The 23,152-nt window shown below is 34.2% G+C and overlaps 1 protein-coding gene across 1 annotated transcript; it reads left to right on the top strand.

The window, feature by feature from the left end:
• Positions 1 to 1,740: 1,740 nt before the first annotated feature.
• Positions 1,741 to 21,180, top strand: LOC149425941 (cell division cycle 7-related protein kinase-like). The gene is made up of 10 exons (XM_089645225.1): positions 1,741 to 1,987; positions 2,104 to 2,329; positions 2,718 to 2,811; positions 6,513 to 6,655; positions 7,675 to 7,879; positions 9,818 to 9,931; positions 11,950 to 12,754; positions 14,159 to 14,308; positions 18,878 to 19,224; positions 20,535 to 21,180. The coding sequence occupies exons 1-10, from the start codon at positions 1,837 to 1,839 to the stop codon at positions 20,664 to 20,666; spliced, it is 2,367 nt and encodes a 788-aa protein (XP_089501351.1). The 5' UTR covers positions 1,741 to 1,836; the 3' UTR covers positions 20,667 to 21,180.
• The last annotated feature ends 1,972 nt before the right edge of the window (positions 21,181 to 23,152 follow it).

Raw genomic sequence — 23,152 nt, 5'->3', positions numbered from 1 at the left:
TTAATCTACTCTTTCGTATAATTATTAATCTTCTCTAACAACAACAAAATATTCAGTCCTTTTTGAAAACGTACAAATATTTACAAATTTAACTCATATTAATTTCAATTTTAAGTATTTTTATTCATATTTATGTACACAAAAAAACGTGAAAAAATAAGTTACATACATTTTTGATAGAAATGTTTTGTCGATTAAATTGACTACAAAATTTTTTTTTGAATTTTTGACGATCAAGTGCCGAAATGATCGACAAGTGCTTGGTGTTTGACTTCCACAAAATCATCGGTCACTGAAATAGCTTATTTTTTTAGGAAAGCACTTTTGCGTCATTATTTGCGACACCTGACTTTTGCTTCCTTTATTTCCTTTGTATTGTTCTTTGGTCGACTTGAACCTCACAATAAGTCTGTGGTGAATACTTACTAAGAAGTTTTTTACATTTTAATGCGGAAGCTTGACATATTCTTGGTGTTGGACAAAGCGAAAATGCTATTTTTTCAACGAGTTTTGCAGTTTTTACCCGCACACCGAAAATTCATTTCTGCTGCTAACTGGAATTAAAGGACTACAAGTCTATGGCAGATCTTGCACTTTTTTTCTGTCTCGATCTTTCTTGAAATTTTATTGGTCTACCCGAAAATAATAAATAAGATATATTTTTTCTTGCAACCACTTTACATTTTGCTTTTTAAAATTCACAATGTGACTACAGTTTTTTTTTCGTCTCTTTAATTAATTGTATTAAAAAACATTTTATCTATGTAAAATTTTATGCTTAAATTTTTTAAAGCTTTCGAGATGTAGTACAATTTTATTAAATTCTACCACACGTTTCTTTGACTCAGTATGTCTGTGCAGATAGATAAACAAAAGTGCGTGTTGCTTTTACGTCCAACACCTGGAGCTGTTTTAAAAAAAAGCATTTTTGTCTAACATATGGCGCTGTTTTTACCTATCTATCCACAGGTGACATCTATATAATATAGGTTTATAAAAACACATGCGGATTCGAATAAAACCTGGTGTCGATATTTCAAAGCAATGGGTGAAGAACTTTCGGAGACTTAAGATTTGGAACAAACGAACATTTACATTTTTATTGATATAGATTTAGTGAAAGAACTCATTTCATTTGATAAAATTCGAATTTAAAGCAACTCGTTCTCTCAGTGCTTAAAATAATTCTTCACATATAGGCCCTTCCTAAAAATACCAAAATTTTTTAAGGAAGGACAAAAGATGATAACACTTGTACTCTTGTGCTCCAAGCTTATTCAGCTCATCCTATTACATTGTAGGGCGTTTGTATGTAAAAAAACTACACATGATACACAAAAATTAAAAAAACGCGCATTTTTTTCCACATTTATAATTTTTTTTAACAGGAGCTAACATCAACACTAGAAATTGTAGAAATGCAGTAGAAATTTAAAATACTAATAATAATGATAATCAGAAATTTTACGAATAGTTTAGTAAACAGTTACGAATAGTTTCTCCGAAGCATCTCCGAAGTGGACGTGTAATACCCACTAATGCATAGATATACCACTGCACTGCACTGACGCGAACTGCGAACGAAACGGCTCAGGGCTGCCGATGTGCCAACCCAACAGCGAGCTGTTGAAGAAGTTTTGTCAGTTTCATGGCTATAAAGTGGTGTATTTATTTGTGGTGGCTATCCGTGTTATAAATAAGAACCTCGAACCTTTTGTATTTTTTCACATGACATCACATTTTTTGGCGCGAGCAATGTTTTCTTTTATGTACGTCACGTAGTCTTTTTTTCGACTTTGAACATTTTTGGCAAGCTTTAAGTGGTCGAGTTGTAAAATGAATATTCTCCCTCCAAACAATGATGGAAATATATCCATAAAGCCTTACACACCACCTGTGATACAAAATAATAGAAGCTTTAATTTATCAAAACGGAAGACTCCCCTGAAATCCATGTCTACGGACACCACAAAAGTCGACGAGGAAAGTATGTGTTATTCTCATGATCTTATAGCATTTCGCTCACTAATGTCGTTGTTTTATCATGTGACACGGTATTATCTTTTGTGTCTTATAAATGTTTTAATGATTATATTTTTTCAGAAAAACATATAAATGACCTTTCCAAACGACTTCCTGAACTGACAAGTATTTTTAATCTACATCATAAAATCGGGGAAGGGTCGTTTTCTTCAGTGTTCCTCGCCTCCCTAAAATGTCACGAACATTTGCCTCAGGATCAGAGGAAATTCTACGCTATAAAACACCTAGTTCCGACATCCCACCCTAGTAGAATAGAACAAGAACTGAGATGCTTAAAATACATCGGGTAGGTGACCTGCTTGTGTTTTTATCCTCTTATTTACCTTTAATTGCTGAACAGACATGGTCAGTGAGCTGATCCAATCATTTCACCCCGAAATTAACGTGAATTTGGCTTCCAAGGTGAAATTTAAGTCTGGCCTGTCAATGGTGTCCAGTTGAGTGTGTTTAGTGTCAAATATCGTCCGTTTTTTACATTTTTTGCTTAAAACTACACGAATATCTACATTTACGTGTTACCTAAACCGTTAAAATGTTTATATTTTATTGATCTGTAATTTTGACACTTGATACTTGAAATAGATTTTTGCTAAATCATCAAATGATTATGTTTCTTGAAATGCCCCTAACCTAACTAACCAGTTGTATGAAAATTATTGTTTATTACTTTACAGGGGCTGTGAAAATGTCGTCGGATTAGATTTCTGTATGCGAAAATATGACACTGTTATATTTGTTATGCCTTACCTACCTCACACCAAATTCTCCGTAAGTCACATTTAAAACATTTTTCACAATTATGCACGTTTATGGTTCCACAATTTTAAGGCTAGTAATCAAGATGCTCCATAATTATTATAATAATAAAAATATTATCAGTTTTACAAATGTTTATTTATGTATTTATATATTCTACGCCAATACAAGCTTTTACAAACATTTGATATACATAAAAGTTTAGTGCAACAGTAATCAAAAAATAAAAAAAATTGCTTTTAGTTATATGGAAATTCAATGCAGAAGAATAGTATTATGCTTAGCTTAGTTATTAATATTATTGAGGTATGTTATTATAGCCTTCTTGTAACTATATTCCGTGCAGTTCAACACATCTACAATTTCTGCAAAATTATTGCCAACTGCATGTAATCTAGGTACAAGTGCGCATCTAAATTACTCAGTTCTGATATTGTTGTAGCAATTAAAAAGAATTTTCGGTCAAGTAGTTCTAGTTATGTTGAAGGTGATTAGACTCAATAAATCAGGGCTGTCTATAATTCCACTAACAATTTTAAAAATAAAAGTCAAGTCGGAAAAGAGTCTTCAATCCGAGTGTTTTAATCATCTTAATTCTTTCATCAAGAGGTTGTAATTTATAGTTTCTATTGGTAGACCAAGTTTATAGTTAATATATCTTACGAATTTATGCTGAATTTTATTCAATGGAATCGGAGTGTATTTTTAAGTGAGGGGGCCAGATAAAAGAATTATATTCAACTTGATTTCGAACTTAATAAGAATATAATATTTTTAGTGTTGATAAGTTTTTAAAGTCTCTGCCATATTGAAGAATGAAGCCAAGCATTTTTATTCCTTTATTTGTTACTGTATTGACGCGAGAAAGAAAATTAAATTTCAAATAAAAACTTATGCCAAGATCATTTTTCATTTACAGAGTTAAGAGAAAAATTGTTAATTTTATATTGATAGTTGAAGAGTTGATTTATTCTAAAAATCTTATTATGTGGCATTTACTAATGTTTAGATAAAGTTTGTTGAGTATGCACTAATCTTGTAATTTATTTGAATGTGAATACAATCATCTGTAGTTTTTATTAGTTTGGCGAAAAGCAACACTTTAACATTATTATAAATACAGTAACAATATCATTAATAAACAGTAAAAAAGTGTTGGACCTAAATGCGACCCTTGAGGGACACCACTTGTGGCCATGAATTTGTATGACAGGTTAGAATTATTCTGTTAGTTATGTAGCTCTTCATCCATTCCACTAATTTACCCTCTATTCCCTTTTTATTGAGAAGAATTTTATGGCTTCCTTTATCAAATGCTTTTATGAAGTCGGTATAAATTGAGTCAACTTGGGTTTTATTTTCAAGTGAACATGATATAAATCGTTTGTATCTAAAGTAGTGATGCCGCCGGGTACCCGGTTCCCACAGGACCCGGTTCTGACAACAAGAACCGGCTCTAATTTCAAGACGTGTAATTTTTTTGAATTGTTTACGTGATGAATGCTGTTCTATTTATTTACGACCTCTTGATGTTTATTTTAACTGTAGACACAATAAAACAATGGTATAACGAGCTGCCTTGTATTTATTATGTCGAAACAGTCGTGTCTCGGTATAATAACACAATACGTAATCCCACACTATGCATCCGGCGCTGTGAGCCACTGTCATTTGTTGTGACTAGACTGCTGTCGACTGCGAGCTAGCCGCGTGAACCGACGGGCTGCATGTCTCCCACTACCCCCACCCTACCCAGTCATGCGCACAAACCAAAACTTGTCTACCACACGCTCGCCCAACGTGTGCTAATTAATCAGTGTTTTTTTTATAATTGTCGAGTGATTATTAAAACAGCAGCTACAATGACGAGTGCAGTAAAAAGAAAGGTGTCATTTGTGTGGGATTTTTTTAAAGAGCTACCAGAAGAACAAAAAGTGCTGTGCAGTCTTTGCAATTCTAAAATGCTTTACAATGGATCGACAAGTGCTATGGGCAAATATAAACACCTAAAAAATATCCATCACAAAGATGAGAACAAAGACAAGAAAACATCACTAAATTGACTGCTTCGTTGATTGTGCGGCACCACTTGCCATTAGAAATGGTGTAGTGGCTTAAAGCTGTAAGGAGGTGTGTCTCGGTTCGAAAGCTGGTTGGTTTCACCCGTTGGTTCCATCCTCCAATACATGGCGGCAAAATTCAAATACACGCTACAGAAATCGGCGGGGTTTTTGAATGTATAGAGATTCTATCATGTATAAGTTTATTATTATTCTTTGAGCACAACCTCAAGGGTGCCTGTTTTATATCTCGTATATCCTTCAAATTATTGTAAACAAGCAAAAAAAAACTAGAGACAAGAGACTTGTAGCTCTGCTGATGTACCTATAACTTTTGTATATATATAATTATCTTTCTTAGCAGATAAGTTCGACTTTATCTCTCAATGATGTAATTCTGTATGTTAAATACAAAATATTAAATGAAAATTATTTAATACTAGCGCAGATTCGTGAAAAATCACGGGATATTATAATTGTAAGATTTGTAAAACTGAAAGTATTTATAAAATATTTAATATAAGGCCATGTCTGATGTAGGAAATTTCCATTAGAGGTGAAAGTGATAATATTCTGTGTCTAAAAGCACAATATAGGATCAACCTTAAAAATCACTTAGCAAAAACAGGTTTCAGAGCGTCATGAATTTCTCTTTTCGATCCTGAAAGAGTTTTTCGGAAAATTCCTCACAGAGAAGAAGATAACTCTGAAGAGAGTGGGATAGATCAATCTTGGATTGCTCTATGCCAATATGATCTCTCAGAAGCCTTCACATCTCTCCTGGAGGATGCTAGATCAACTAAGTCTAGTAAAATCACGAAATCTATCAAAAATGTAAACAAAATAAATACGCAATTCAAATATCTAATAGAATTATTATAAATAATTCAACATACTAATTTCGGTTGACCGTGCATGGGTGATGTGAAATATTTCTGTGTAATCCATAAAATTATTCAAGTTCAATGAATGATAAAGCGATAAAGTAGGTACCAAAATTATTTAATATATAGTTATAATTCTATGTTTAAATGTGTATTTATTTTGTTTACATTTTTCACACATCTAAATATTAATATAATTATTTTTAAAGTTTACTAACAGTGTTTCGACTACCATAATACGACATGTGTCTAGTGTGGTAGTCGAAAAGCATGTAAAAAACTGTATACAAATATATTTTACGAATAAAGGAAAGAAAAAAAAAAGTGTTCAATCGAATGTTAAATTTCTAATTCTTAATTATTTTTTTGATAGGCAATGGATCCTAATATCCTGTGATTTTTCACGTATGCTCTACTGAAAATAAAATAATTTTCTGATTATGGGTATCGCTTGTCTGAAGAATCGGTTACAATTTTGAAAATTACACTAAACTTCAAAGCAAATCCAAGTTCTAGAGTTTGGACGCCCGCAGACGAGAGACTTTAGTAGCGGCAACAGTTGGAAACTTCAAAATTCGTACAAATTAAAAAATGTTTCCCTGGTCTCGCGTCGCTCGTGTGCTCACCTTCGTATACCGTAGTGGATTTATATCGTGACTGACGTCTCTCGTCTGCGGGCGCTCTTCATTAAACTAGAGCTACAAACAGACACACAACAGAAAATAGTATTTTTGATTACAATTATTTTATGATTCTTTTTTGCTTTTAGGAATATGTTCTTAAAATGGACGTCATGGAAACAAAAGTTTATATTAAAAACCTTTTATTGGCTTTGAGAAGAGTTCACCAATTTCACATTATCCACCGAGATGTCAAACCTAGCAATTTCCTTTACGACAGAATAAACAGAAGGTATAATCAAGTTTTTTTTTTTTACTGGAGTCTGATCACGTCAAGAGTCAGAATATCAGAAGAGTATGAATGAGATGATTCTACAGGAGCATGTGCCAAGACAGAGTTGTGGCATTCCATCCTCTCTGCTTACACCTCCTTGGAAGCAGCATGATGGTTAGTTAGTTTTTTGTTTTATGTGATTTTGGTTTCAACAAAATAATGAATCCAATAATTATAATAGAACATAAATCATTTGTCAAAACATACAAAAAATATGAGATCTGATTTAAGATTGGTGAGAATGCGCGCCTTCAGGTCAATAGTATTATAGTGTTTGATTTTTGGGAAAAGCAACAAGGCTTTGCACTTACTCCTCTACGCTAAAATGTACAATAAAAATAGAAAATTGTCCTAAATATACATCATCTTTTATTAACCACTTAATGCTAGGGTTTTTTTTTTATAAAAAGTGTTTAAAAAAAATCAGGTTAAATAAAATGATGCATTCATACATACACGAATATGTGAAAATAATATAGTAAAAACGAAGTAAGCAGCTCAAAAACACGACCGATCTCGGAGGCAAATTCAAACTGCGTAAAATACATCGCTAACTTTTGACGAGCCTTACTCGCGAGCTAAAAATAGAATGCTGCGAGTCGAAACTGGCGAGTGTCACTCGGGTTAGCAGAAATTGGAACGCATGTAGCGCGCGAGCGTGACTCGTTCAAAAGCATTAAGTGGTTAAAAGCTGTTAAATTATAAATCTAGATAATTTTGCACATTTCTAGGAAGGTTTTGGTTTCGTAAGCTGGGGGGGGGTGCTGATAACATTATTTTGAGCTTTCCTTTGACTGAAAAGTCACCGGGATTACCTATTTTACTCATTTTTTCTCAGACAAAGTATGCGTAGAAGAAAATGGCTAAAATATGCATTATTGATGTAAACAAAATACGCATTATTGACCAAAAAGGTTCATATAATCTGATGCCTACCTATTAACTTGTTACTTATACATACATTGATTTGATTCCAGATTTCTCCTCGTTGACTTTGGTCTTGCGCAGAAGATAGACAGAATTATGCCAACAAACGGAGTAGACCAAAAAACAATAAGTGTAGAGAATTCCTCAATAGATAGTCTCAGTGAAAATAGGAACGGTTTGGCCAATTTAGAACCGCATAATTCCCAAACTGTCAACGGGAGGAAAAGAAAATTCAACGACTTGAATGAAGGACAGGTAATTGATTCATTATTATCTCTTCACACTCCATAATATGATTACACTCCATTATTATATACATCCGTGCACTGTAAGAAGGTAGGCACAATCTCATAAACTACACATTACAGTGCACTGTAAGGTAGGCACAATCTCTTAAACTACACATTACAGTGCACTGTAAGGTAGGCACGATTTCCTAAACGACACATTGCAGTGCACTGTAAGGCAGGTACAATTTCCTAAACTACACATTACAGTGCACTGTAAGATAGGCACAGTTTCCTAAACGACACATTGCATTGCACTGTAAGGTAGGCACAATTTCCTAAATAACAAATTGCATTGAACTGTAAGGTAAGCACAATTTCCTCAACTACACATTGCGTTGCACTGTAAGGTAGGCACAATTTCCTAAACGACACATTGCAGTGCGCTGAACTGTAGCTACCATTTCCTCAACCTCACATTCCAGTGCACTGTAAGGTAGGGACAATTTCCTCTACTACACATTGCAGTGCACTGTAAGGTAGGCTCAATTTTCTAAGCTACACATTGCAGTGCACTGTAAGGTAGGCACAATTTCCTAAACTACATGTTGCATTGCACTGTAAGGCAGGCACAATTTCCTAAATAACAAATTGCATTGCACTGTAAGGTAAGCACAATTTCCTCAACTACACATTGCGTTGCACTGTAAGGTAGGCACAATTTCCTAAACAACACATTGCAGTGCACTGAACTGTAGCTACCATTTCCTCAACCTCACATTCCAGTGCACTGTAAGGTAGGGACAATTTCCTCTACTACTGCAGTGCACTGTAAGGTAGGTACAATTTCCTAAACTACACATTACAGTGCACTGTAAGATAGGCACAGTTTCCTAAACGACACATTGCATTGCACTGTAAGGCAGGCACAATTTCCTAAATAACAAATTGCATTGCACTGTAAGGTAAGTATAATTTCCTCTACTACACATTGCGTTGCACTGTAAGGTAGGCACAATTTCCTAAACGACACATTGCAGTGCACTGAACTGTAGCTACCATTTCCTCAACCTCACATTCCAGTGCACTGTAAGGTAGGGACAATTTCCTCTACTACACATTGCAGTGCACTGTAAGGTAAGCTCAATTTTCTAAGCTACACATTGCAGTGCACTGTAAGGTAGGCACAATTTCCTAAACTACATGTTGCAGTTTATCGCATTCTGGGGGTTAATTCAATCCACTCTCGTGAATGTAAAATTTCGATCAATGTTGTACAACCATCATCCACATTTCGATTTTAACATATTTCTTGATAAAAATCCCTGGCAGAGTCTTGAGCCCCTTGGCTCTAAATCCAGTGGTAGCCGGTATAATCCTGGAATGGACAAATAAATAAATAATTTGTGATGTGACCAGATCTCCAGAATACTTTATGACCTTCTCTTTCAACATCCTTAAATGGAAATGCCATAGTTCCATGGGCTATGGGTAACTGGTACTCTTGCCTAAAATATAATGCTAAAAAAAATCACTCATTCCTTTTCTTAGTCGGGTGTACCCAAGCGTACCTATCTTTTCAGAGTGGTAGATGCTCTCAGTGTCGCCCTGGTGAAAGACCATAATTTAGAATCGAAATGTTGCTTCAAATGGCTTTAGCCATGTTTGATGACCTGATTTGAATAACCGGGTGCTATCTCCAAGCATCTCCTTCCCCTCCATACTCCCTTCAGCCTCACAACACACCCCAATTGGGGATGATAGTCCCACTGGCTTTGGACAGACAGGAGAAGCTGGTACTCTTGTGGGGTATTCACATTCATTTCTTTGGTGTTGGTCCATGCAGACCCAATCTCCCTCGAGCATCTGTTTTTTTCAGCTTTGTCAGGGGTGACCAACTTTACGTCGTCCCTTCAAAAATCTTACTTATGAAATATTGATTTATCCTGCTTTCTTAACCTTACAGACGGCATCCGGGGAGTTAGAAAGTAATCCAAAGAGGGCACTGATAGACCTGACAATTGATAGCACGCCATTAAAACCTTTACAGGGTGACCATCCTAAAATAACTCCTTCTGTAGTAAGTATACCTTGTTCTTTACTATTCGAATCGTGAAATTGCAAATCCCGCTCTCGAAATTTTTGTCAATGAGATAGTCGTAAAAAAACAGTTTGGAACAACTTGAACATAAAATGAAAACACATTGTGGGCTAATAAATATCTAAATAATAATATGACGGTATTTTGCGATTGTCTCGAAATCAACAGAAACTACCAGAGTGAGTTTTGCAACTCCATTAAAAACTCATTTAAACCAACAAATTGAATTATTTTTCAATTTATTTACTGTCAAAAGTGTGTAACAAAAGCAAAACTTTGTAACTCATCTCAGTCTCAGAGATTAGTGTGGTTTATGTCTACTAAGGAGCTACAATTTATACAAAATATTCAGTGTGGCCTGCAAGCACAAAATTGTTCAACTGCAGTGAATCTTGCATCGTTTTGTGAATAATATTATTTTTTAGTTTTTAATCCAGGATAGCACAATTGATACTTTGTACTGGTTCTTGTTGGCTACCTGCTTAGTGGCTTGAATTTCCATTCAGCCGTTGTACAACGTTGCATTTTATCACATGATCCAGACTTGGTAGACTTGAAATGAAAGAGTACCTCAATTTGAATCATGTCACATAAATAACTTCTTATTCCGATGCTTCCCTGTTCAAATCTCCGACTTCTGTATGTTTTAACCGAGAATATAATTGACGAATGTCATTCTATACTAAATTTCTGTGTAGCGTTGCCAAACAACTTCTGTATACATATTGTTTACATCTTATAAGTATAATTAACGTTTTTATATATATTTCCATCTTTCCGATTTTATGTCCGGGTTAAATCTTCCCCATAGGAAAAACTAAACCCTTCCACAAATAATTATCTAGTCAATCAACACTATGCAAGTGCATTTTAAAAGCAAAATAAATACAAAACAATACAAGAACAACACATCAACTCATCACAGATCAAATGGGAAAATAATTCACCGACTCCAGATATTTTCATATCCTCCTAACAGGGCCTATAAATCCTACTGATCCCTCAACATAAATATTTAAAAAATCTTTCGTTATCCTACATGTATTTAAAATGACTGATTTTTGCATTTTTATATATAAATTTTTTGATAGATCTAATACGCCTAAATTTTTAATGAGCGAGCTAGGTATAATGCCAGTAGCTGAAATAACAAGTGGTAATATTTTTATAGTCTGAGAATGCCAAATTCTTTTTATCTCATTTAAAGTATGATTATAATTTACGTACCTGAAGGTAAAAATACGTTTCACCCGAAGGGGGGTCACCAAGGTCCCCCATGTATAGTGAAGCGATCGTATCTCTTAATATTCCTTTTGCCCTTTTCAGTAACACTCAGATATTAGTTACCATATTTTTTATACCTACAGTTTTAATCGGACAACTTCGCTCAGTAGTCAACCATTAAGTTTTGCAAAATAGTAAAAGAGATAGTAAAAAATCAAGCTTAACTCAAATAATATTATATTATTTCCAGTAAAATGCACTTTTTATGTACGCACTCGTAACTTGTTTTCGGCCTTTTATAATCTTTTAAATAGTAATGGTGATCCAGGGGGGAGGGGAGAGGAATTTCATCAGAATTTGATATATCATAATAATAACATGGCATTTATATAGCACAGTTTAGTGTCATTTCACTTCAAGTGCGCTTAACTATAAAAAACCTAAAAATGGTAATTCAGTATTAGTTGTCATGTTCTTAAAATTATTCCTACAGTGTGCCTTACCCAATACAGATCTAATATTATAACACTACAATATACTGATTATATTATTTAATATACAAAAAAATTGTAACAGGATAAACTTTTTTAAATGCATTTCGATTGCCAAATAGTTTTTCTAGGATTACCCGAATTACGGACTATATGATGTAAAAACCAACTTAGATATCGCACCAAACTCTCGTTTGGGGGATGTGTATTACCCCCTTCCGGTGCAGGGGGGTTAACATGTTAATTTTAAATATATTAATGTATTTTGTTCTCATTTTGCAGAGTATGCCTCTACCGATCCGATCTCAAGAAATTTCACCAAAGCTAGCGGCCGTAAAGAGACAGGTGTTTGTAAATGATAATGAGAATCCCAAGAGAATGGCCGTCGCTCCAAACGATAGAATAGCCAACATCGCTCACACCGCAGATTCAGTACAAAGCCTAGATTTAAATAACTTTAGCAATGCCAGTAGTACAACAAATTTAGCCAATTACAATAACTTATTACAAAATACGTACCAATTATCAAACTATCCCATTTGTGCAAACGCATTGGAATTGCAGAAATTAGCGCAGTACTATAATTACTATAACGCTTTAAATTACAATAGTTTATTAGCTAATAACATGTACATTGATGGCAGCAATCTGAGTTCCCATAAGAGTTTGCACACCGGGATTGATTATAACTTGTACAGAAGCCAATTAAATAGCCATTTGCTGCAAAATAACATGATGAATTACAATAACATGTACGCTTGTCATTCTAAAATCAGTCAATCGATAAACAACGGTGTGTATAACGCGGGGCAGCATCTTATTCCGAGCGCGGTGAAACCTCAGATAAAAGAAGTGAAATCGAAACAAGTGCCTTTAGATAATTCTGCTCAGGTGTCGGTCAAACACGAGGCATTGAGCAAGAACGGATCCAAGAAGTCGGGGTCCACGCTGAAGCTGTGCGGCTGCGGTGGGCGGCCCTCGGTGTGCTCCATCTGCCTGGGCCGGGGGGCTTACAACGCGCCCCGGGCCGGCACGCAGGGATTTCGACCCCCCGAAGTGCTCCTCAAGTACACTGAACAAACTACAGGTAACTAGCAATTTACATGTTGATGAATATTTACTTTTTACTACTTCTATTTCAGTTTATCACAGACATACAAATATGGGTGGGAAAGAATGAATCAAAATAAGTTAAAACGAAATGGGTGCGTTTAACCTTTTCTCCTTGTACTGTTTTTGAAATACTGACTCCCATTATTGGTTTTATATTTTCATTTTTCTTAAGTTAAGTTGGTGTGACTTTGCATACTTAACCCCTAAAGCCTCTGACATTTTGCAATATACTGCTCTTGGGAGAACTGTCAGAATACTGGCTTCTCGGAAAATATTTTCGCTTTACTTTTGATTCCAGATAATTTCGCTGCTGCGCTGATTCTTAAAATATTGAACTCGAACAAACACAAAGTTTTTAAAGTCGCTTACCGATTGTTTTTATCTTGTCACATGTAATTACTATTTTACACAAAATCTAAAAAATTATACTAAAAATCATATTTAATTAAACAAAGTTATTATAAAAGTTATTGTCACTTTTCTTTTTCATTTAATATAAAAATATTTATTTCAAAATTTGTAAACCTTGATAAATATTTTTCAAATGGTAAATGTTCAAAGAATTATTTAAAAATTTTCGAGAGCATTTATTATAAATTTTGTAATGCGAACTCAAAGCGTGGAAGTCTCCTTTCTAACACTGTTTAAATCATATTTCTCACCATAATACAAAATGAGATAGCATACCTTTTATAAGACCGTGTATATATATGTTTCTTGATTATGTATATTATATTATATGTACCTTGATTATGTAAATTAATACACAGCACAGTAACAGCGATCAAATTAAGAAACCCACCTAATATTTTTCTTATATTGTAACTATAAATTGAATTAATCCAATATGTTATCATGTACCCTGATACAGTGTTCCTTAATTGCATATTATTACATGTACCTTGATAAAATTTATCAGGTGTTTTCATAAAAAAAACTAATATTCGGGTGTACAAATATTTCTGAAAAAGTTTTTATTTTGATTACTTTGATAAATATATATGTATATAGACTATATTACTAGCGTAACTATTAATGTAAAGTATGGAAATATAATTCATAACAGCAGCGTGTACAAATGTTAACTAAACCAGGCAATTTGGCTGTCCTAAAACGAGAAAATTTCCTAGTTGGACAGCCAAAGCTTCCTTAATATGTATGTAATTATTTGTATCTAATAAATAAATAAATAAAATAAATAAATAAATAAATGTCAGGCTGAGATATATATCTCTCAAAAGGTCTCTACAGTTTTTTTGCCTGTGAAGAATATCTACCGAAATTTCCCAAGGGGTTAATTCATAACTCAATTTCCTTTACTCGTCTACTTCATCCTTTCGCACATACAATCAGGTTAACATTTATTGCGTTATTTCAGCTGTGGACCTGTGGGCTTGCGGCGTGATCCTGCTCTCCGTGGTGTCGGGATGTTACCCCTTCTTTCGCGCCCCTGACGACCTGACTGCCCTGGCTGAAATGGTCACCCTGTTTGGGAGCAGACCTCTCAAGAACGTAGCCAATACTTTAGGTAAAACTTCCATCATAAATTAATAAAATATATGATATGGTTTTATGGAGAACTTGTGCCAGTGACATTATTTAAACAATTACAGATAGTTTAGACAGAGGAAAAAAAATCATTGGCAATCTTCATAGACTTAAAAAAGGCTTTTAGCACAATAGATCGCAATATCCTATTTGCAAAACTTACTAAAATTGGTATGTCAAATACAACTCTAAACTTACTAAAAAGCTATATGACGGAGCGTACACAGCACAGTCAAATTAACATGTGAAAAAGCAAACCTCTCCTAATAAACTACGGTGTACCGCAAGGAAGCATATTAGGACCCCCCCCCTCAACCAGATACGAAAATCTGTGAGCCCCAAACTCGAGTGTGTGGGCCAAATTTGTATGTTTAATAATGACATCACACTGTAAGATGAAGTCGATCCAAAATAAAAATTCATTGTTGCCACGAAATCTTTTTATGTTGGTTTTGTGATTATAAAAAATATTGATAAATTATGTTCAACATATTATCATTTTAATAATATGGACAAACCTTTATCAAATTGACCTGTTATTTATTAATCAAGTAGTTTGCAGAGACACAAAACATGCAAACATGATTTATTTTATTTAACACGAGTGATTCTGTTTTATTGACTATGTATAAATTTGTGTGTTACAATCGGCAAAAAGTTTTTATTTATAATTAACAAAAATGTCGAGCCGAGATAATTGCATAAAATGATTTCAAACATGGAGGTGGTTCAAGTAATCACAGTGAAATTTTTTTTTTAATCTATCCACTTCTATTTGATTAAATATTTATCATTCAAAGCCCTTTCGCATTGTTAACTTGATTTATGAATTCTTGTGGGTTATACCACTTCTGCGCTGACTGCCTCTATTATTTTCCTTTTTACGTCTTTTGTATTACATTTCATCATCAATTTTATTTTTAAAAACAATAATCTTTTGTTTAGCGACTATGTAAAATTACAATACCTTGTAAATGCAAAATAGTTACTCATAAGATCCTAGTTGAGAGTTACCTACATCCCTGCACAGGGTAAGTTTATGATAGTGATGCACAACTTTTTCAGCAGAGGGCCGCTTTGCCTATTTTTACAGCCCACAACCTACAAGTGGTTTTTTTTTAAATTTTTCATGAAGGTTACTGTTGATTTTTTTGAAATTCCTGTTATGCAAACCAGTTCCTCAAATTTAGATCCATTTAGGACATGCAGCATAATTTAAACAAAAATCTATAAAAAAATGTTTTTAGCCTGGACTATTTTCAAGAATTGCCCCAAACATTTTGTTCTTTCTGTATAGCCAAATGGGCTGTTGGAATTGATATGCTGGTTACACGAATTGGGCCGCGGGTTGTACATCAATGGTTTGTGACAAGTAAAATTTTACAGCCGAAAACCATAACAATCTTGCAAGCTAGTTATTTATGACAAGGGAAATTTTAATGATATTTTTCTTGGAAGCTTTGAACCAGGTAATGCGTTAATTGTTTTGAGGAGGAAATAGAGAAGCATGAAAGCGAAATCTTTAAAACAATCATTTATTATAAATTTTGTTAACACAATGTTTGCGGGGGATTTTTTAATCAATCTACGCCGTAAAGCGGGCAATTTTTATCACGTTCGCGCGCAAAATTACGTTTCATGTAAAATAGCTATAACTTCTGAACTATTGATCAAATTTAAATAAAATTTTCAGTATTTTACCTTATTCGAAATCTTTCATTATAACAATTATGATATTTTAGTTTAAATTAAAAAAATTTGAAAAAACTGCACTTTTGTCGTATTGTCGATTTAGTTATTTTATGCACATTCAACATAGTATATATATTTTGTAAAATACACACCACTAAACACTAATATTGTTTGAAAGTATGAAATCGTTGGAAACAATTCCCTTTATATAAAGGTACATCACAGAATTTACACATGTACCGGGTTTCGCTACGTATTTTGTGTACCGCGCACACACGACATCGCCTTCGTAGATTCTTATTTTTACCAGGGCCTTCAATCTTTTCCAATATATGTTTTCTCATATCCATCGATAGTCTTCCTGGAGGATCAGATTATGAAGATTTTTTTCGGATACCAGATGTTGATGGTGTTGGTTCCGGGTCTTGACTATTATCTGACAAAATCTGATCAGCCACCCAGTGCTCTGCGATTTCCTTAAAAAATTGTTTATTTTTTATTTTCATTTCTTTTACGGAGTTGTACACAACAAATGAGTTGAATATGTAATGCACAATTTATTATATACATCGCTAGCCTTTTTGTCCATTTATTGGTTTTTCGTAAAATAGAATAATACGAAAGATATTGGTCTGCTTGTTCAACGCCTTTCATATAAATATATATAAATAAATATTGTAATCGATTATCATTACCGTAGTCCATTTTTATGAATAAATATTCCTTTATTATGTAACAAATAACTAACAAATATGTAAGAAATAACTTTTCGAGCACAGCACACAAATACTTTGTACGAAATTTTTTAAGCGGAATGTAGACAGAAAAGAAAATAGAGAACGTCTTGAACGAAACAATATCGCTTTAACACTGAAGAAATGTAAAGATTTAAAAAAAACGAAACATTTATCTTACAGTTATTTTATTTCATGTGCATGTTTTATGACCACAGTCGGCAGGCCACCTGACCCTAATTCCACGAATTGCCAGGTACCTAGTACACGTCTCACGAGAGCTGACGCATAATTTTTAATTCACAGAGTAACCAACATCATACATCCCTTCGGCACCGGTGCGTAGTCGGGATACACGCCAAACGCGTGCCCAACATTTGTACACGGTTGACATTTGTCTCATGAGAACGGGTCGCTTCTACGATTCGTTCTTAAGTTCAACAGCCCGGCTGTGGAACGAACTGCCGGCCTCTGTGTTTCCTCCATCCTACAACATGGGACTCTTCAAGACCCATGTTCACTCCTTCCTCTCCACAAAAAGACCCTCCACACAGCATCCCCAAAGATGACATAGGCCCTGAGTGAAATTATTTTCTTCAGGGCCTCCTGTGTGGAGTTAATATAAAAAAAAAAAAAAAATTCGTTTCTCGTAATATATTGTTACTCTAAGTGTACAATGCATTTTGAAGTCTCCCGCGCTTTACCAAAGTGTAAAAATACGAAAAACGCATTTAAGCGTCTCCCGCTCTCTACCAATAGTACGCAAAAGACGCGTTTAAGCATCTCCCGCAAACAATGTGTTAATAAAAGTGTATTTTTCTAATACATTTTTTTAATAAGCAATACCTACTCGTATTTTGAAAATATACTCTACATTTGCGAATATATTGATAGTTGAGGCAGGTAGGTAGGTATGTCTTGACTTTTAAAAAAACCTGTTTTGGATGTAAAAACCTATGTGGAACGAGTAATGGCTATATGGAGCCAATTCAGTCAGTCCCCTCGTGCACGTTATAGATGACATACGACTGTAGCTAAGTAGGTTTACGGTGGTCCCACTTGTAACCGTTTTGGAACTATGTATTTCAATTCTCGACCAAATCAAATTTTGTTCAGCTGCCTGGCCCAGAAAAAGTGAGCCGTAAATTAACCGAAACCTCCTAGATTACAAGGCCGGAACACTCATTCAAAGCAGCCTCCTAACTTGTATGGGATTTCACAAAAAAAAAAACAATTTATTCTAATTTATTAACCCTTAAATGCATGATTTATTAATTTTTCTGAAAAAAAAAATATTTTGTAGATATTTACATGCATATGCAAGGAAATATAAAGAATTTATTTTTTTTGTAATTTTTTAATGATATTTGATTAAAAAAAAATTGTTGCAGATTTACAACACCATGTATTTAATAAAAAATAAAATCAACAATTTACGTATGAAAAAAAAATAAAAAACCTAAAAAAATTTCTCAAAACTAATAAGTGTACCGGAAAAATACGAGTAATTACATATAAGTATTGTATTATTGTATCTACTTACCTAAGAAAATCAAAATAATAACAGCAAAACCAAACTGTAATTCTAACATCCAACCAGTTTTCGAGAACCTTCACTTTGTTAAAGAAAAAGTGACATTTGACATTCGCAAAAGAAAAAAAGGTGATGCCACTCGATAAAATATATTACCGTGAACTTGATAATTCTAAAACGGCATGCATTAAGTATACACCAAAGAGTTATAGGTGGTTTGAACGGTATGTTGCCGTTTTGCAACAGTATGCATTTAAGGGTTAAAACATATTTAAAATACATTTTTTGGAGGTTCCTATACAAGTTCGGATTCTGATTTGATTCAGTGTCCCGGCCTTGTGATGTAGGAGGTTTTGATTTAACGTGGACCGTTCAAATGTCGTTTATCTTATGTCGAAATGCCGCTTATCCAATTGGTCATCAATTATAATGAAGTTTGTAACAGCCTAACCTTATTCTTTTTCAAAAAACCTTTTGCTGCCATAAAATGGCGCTTCAACATGACTTCTACAGTGATGGATTTGCAATGATAATGTTGGAATTTTAATCTAGGTAATAATGATATTTTCTAACGAAATGTTTCTTTCAGGTCGCCATTTAATGTGCAGCCACACAAGAAGACCCTTAGACCTCAGGAAGCTGTGTTCTCACTTGAGATATCGTGCCTTAAAGACTAATAGTGCCGGCAATTCCGAACTTGTCAAGTCCACCATATTCGAATTGCAACAGGACAAGGTTCCAATTGAAAATATGAACGGAAGACCGGATCCGAACCTTAAAACGGGAGTCGGTAGTGCCAAAAACGTTGGGGGAAGGAAATACGCCGTAAATAGCAAATGCGCAAAAGGGGGGAAGAAAATGAAACATTGCCCGGATTGTACTTTGCCACTTATCTCTTGCGTCTGCGCTCCAGAGAGTAACCAGAGCACTTCACTTGTAAGTAAAAAAAAAAGAAAATTAAGTTTTATTTTTTCACTGTATTTTTTACTTTATTACTCGGCTATCATTGACCGATTGGTGGCTGAGTTGACATCGCGTTTGGGTCCCACCCAGGCGTAGTGTGTTCAATTCCTCGACTGGCTAAGTCCTCCATCACAACACAAGCAACATTTTTCGCTTACGGTGGTGGTAATAGGAGATTTTCAAATATTGCCAGGTTATTCATAACCCGGGAATGTTTGTCGTTCTTTTTTTTTTTTTTAAATTGTAGTGGTAAATTGCATTCATTATTGCGTTTCTTTTCTGTAGTTTTCACCCAACTTACACTTGTTCTAAGATATACAAATTTATTCTATTACTCTGGCCACCTGAGCTTGGTCTCCCAACTCTTGTATCTTATGCGTAAATAAAAGAAACAACATGAGATATGCCAAAAACATACTAGCATACCTCTTCAAACACAAAACTACTTTTGAAAATATGCAAACTGTTCGTGATACTAGAACCAAAGGACATAAATTCTTACAAATCCCTTTCGCTAAAACAACTTTTGGCCAGAGAAATTTTAGATATTTTGCAACAAGGCTATAAATGCTCTCCCACTAGCCATTAGACTGAACGAATTTTTTTTTAAATATAAAACAGACATCAAGTCTTGGATCATCAGCCAAGACAGATCCAAGATCAAAAATTTTATAAAAATCCCTTCTTAAGTATGTACTCCAACTAGATGCTGATTAACAAATTTATCATTTATTATTATTATTTATTATTTTTTTATCTTTTTCACAATGTCATTTAATGTAATGAATTATTTTATGAATCAAAAAATATGTAAACATTAATTTATGTATCAAATACGTCTGTCTCGACACAGGCTTATCCTAGTGAGACAGACATCGAAAAAGAAAACCTGTAAAAAATACTTTATATTGATAATAAAAAAATAAAAAATAATAATAATAAAAATAATATGTAAACATTAATTTACGTACTCAATACGTCTGTCTCGACACAGGCTTATCCTAGTGAGACAGACATCGAAAAAAACCTGTAAAAAAACTGTATATGTATTGTTAATAAAAAATAAATAAATAAAATATGGCATGAAAGTGTGCAGACTGTTGTCGAGCTACGACCAGCGGAAGTTGTAGATAGAAACAAAGGCAATTCTCCGCTGTGCGTAGATGCGATTTTCATTAGTATGAGTGACCATTTTTATTTTATCAAAAAAAAAATTCCATCTGACAAACTTATTCCATGTAAGCAAGCATTTTGTTCTATTCTAACTTGTTTATTTTGTTCAGGGATCAAACACAAACTGGTGCGGCTTTCCTGATGAGGCGTTTGACCTTCTGGAAAGGTTGCTGGACCTCAACCCGCACACGAGGATCACAGCCTCCGAAGCTCTGCTGCATCCATTCCTGTCTGATTCATGACAAAGCATGACGTCCCCACTTTCCACGGCCGAAGGAACACATCCTCCAAGTGGCTACTGCTTCTTTATTCAATCTGTGTCTGTTGTGCAGTGACCCATCAAAGCTAGTCATGCCAAGTAACTTATACGTATTGGCATAAATACTATTATTTAACCGGCAGGTACAAATCACTAGACTTTCAATTCATATTTTAATACTACTTACCAAATATTACAAAATAATTTGGGAGAAATGTTGCTGTCGAATAATGTAAGAATATTTTTGTGCCCGACTGTTATATACAGGTTTTCCAATAAGAGGTGTTATTTTGAATAGCCCGCTATTTCGGTAGATGTTACTTTTGAAGCTGTCATTTTTTGACATTTGACAAGTAGAAACTACGCCATTAATAAAAATGGAACGATACACGCTTCAACAACGCATTGAAATTATTAATTCACTTGAGTGAACCAAATGCAAATCATCTTGAGTGATGAGGCCCATTTCCATCTCGGTGGCTTCGTCAACAAGCAAAATTGTCGCATCTGGGGCTCGGAAAACCCAAGAGTTATTGTTGAAAAGCCTCTCTATCCTCAACGTGTGACTGTTTGGTGCGGTTTATTGGACCTTGCTTTTTCGAAAATGAGGCTTGAGCAACAGTTACGGTGAATGGATTGCGCTATCGAGAGATGATTAATGATTTTTTATGGCCGGAATCGGATGGTATTGATCTGGACAACGTTTACTTTCAACAAGACGGCGCTACGTGCCACACAAGCAACGAAACCATTGATCTTTTACGATTGAATATCAAAATAACACCTCTTATTGGAAAACCCTGTAGATGTAAAATACATCAGAAAAACTATCTTTTTTTTGTGACTATCGACATGCTCACAATTGAATTGTTCATAACTCTCTTCATTTAACCGAAAGCAACAGTTAAAGCATTATATGTATTAGGATTGGTCAAATAATGCAATAAAAAAGAAGAGAAACGCTATTGGGTTATTATAGTGATTATTTTGAGTCTAAATCGTTGTAATTGTTCCGTTTATACAATATATAAGACAATTTAAAATTCATTTTTTGATCCACCGCATTTAGAAAGTACGTAGTTCTCCCCACAGGTGAGTTGGTTTGATACGGAATATAGTGATTTGTTTTTGGGGTGTTATGCCGTGTTGCGCTACGTCCTTCTTTATCCAACGTTTTGGACAGCATTGCAATGTCCATCGTCAGGGCAGTTGTGTTAATTTATTTATTCATTACATTATTATTAAACATTTGCCCTGATGATGGACACTGTAATGCTGTCCGAAACATTGGCTAAAGTAGGAAGTTGCGCAACACGGCATAATACCCCAAAAACAAATCACTTTAACACTTTTGGCCGTGAAAATCTCAAATCATTTTCGCTATTAGGTTAGGTTATATTAACACATTTCTGGCAGGTATTTTTTGCGCTGGCACTACGCACTACGAAAATAAAGGTCCCATACGAATTTCTTTAATTTGTTTCAAATCGCTATATCTTCGAAAATAATTAAAATATTTGAATAAAAATTTCTACATAGTAACTCAGCATACCCAAGCTGTAAAAGTACTAAACGAAAATCGAATATTATTTGAAATGCAACTCAATTAACCTTGTAATATGTTTATTACGATCCGTCTATCGGTATTTGCCCATACCTGCTTTCTTTAAATACGCCTGACATCTCTCGCTCGCTTGCACGTACGAGTTAAGTAGGGTGGAACAGAGATAGAGATTCCAATCTGGTTACACGGTTATAAAAACCCTCATTCATGGAATTGACTTATTACAATAACAAATAATATACTATCCTTTTGTTGAAATATCGATTTAAACGAAAGGCACGAAGATAAAAATATAAAGAGAAGACTTGCACTACGATTCGATAATAATGTACATATAGTTGGGACCTTTACAAAGAGATTGGTATATAATATTCATATAAAAACATTAAATAATTCTGTCTTTTTTGCCATTGAAATGAGGCCGGCGCAAAAGGTAGAACTACCCTTCCCGCCTTTAAGCAGCAATCGACCGAACGGGTAGAACTACCTTTCCCGGCCGAAGTGTGTTAAGATGTGAACATGTCGATATAGTCACTAAATCTGCAGTTTTATTTTCAATGTATTTTGCAGCTCCATAACAGTAATGTATTGTTTTTTTTTTTTTTTTTAATTCAAAGAAGGGGGATCCTTCCCTCCCGTTTGTTTTAAATCTTCATGGACTTAATACACTGGTCAAAGAAACTTTGTAGAATACTCATTAAGCGTTGAATTAATATTATGTACTTTGTTTATTTTAACAATAATTTATTTTATTCAGTTATTTTTCTTATGAATGGCTGAAATAATGTTAAAGTATTGTCCCTGTAAATTTACAAGACAACATTATTTAAGTCGTCACTTTCTTTAATTTTATTCTTTAGTTATTTTAGTAGGTATCGTTAATGATTAGTTATTTTAACAATGTT

The sequence above is a fragment of the Hesperophylax consimilis genome, chromosome 2 (assembly GCF_061612785.1).
Source record: "Hesperophylax consimilis isolate HC1 chromosome 2, BYU_Hcon_1.0, whole genome shotgun sequence".
Classification (NCBI taxonomy): domain Eukaryota; kingdom Metazoa; phylum Arthropoda; class Insecta; order Trichoptera; family Limnephilidae; genus Hesperophylax; species Hesperophylax consimilis.
This window is presented reverse-complemented; position numbering and strand designations above follow the sequence as displayed.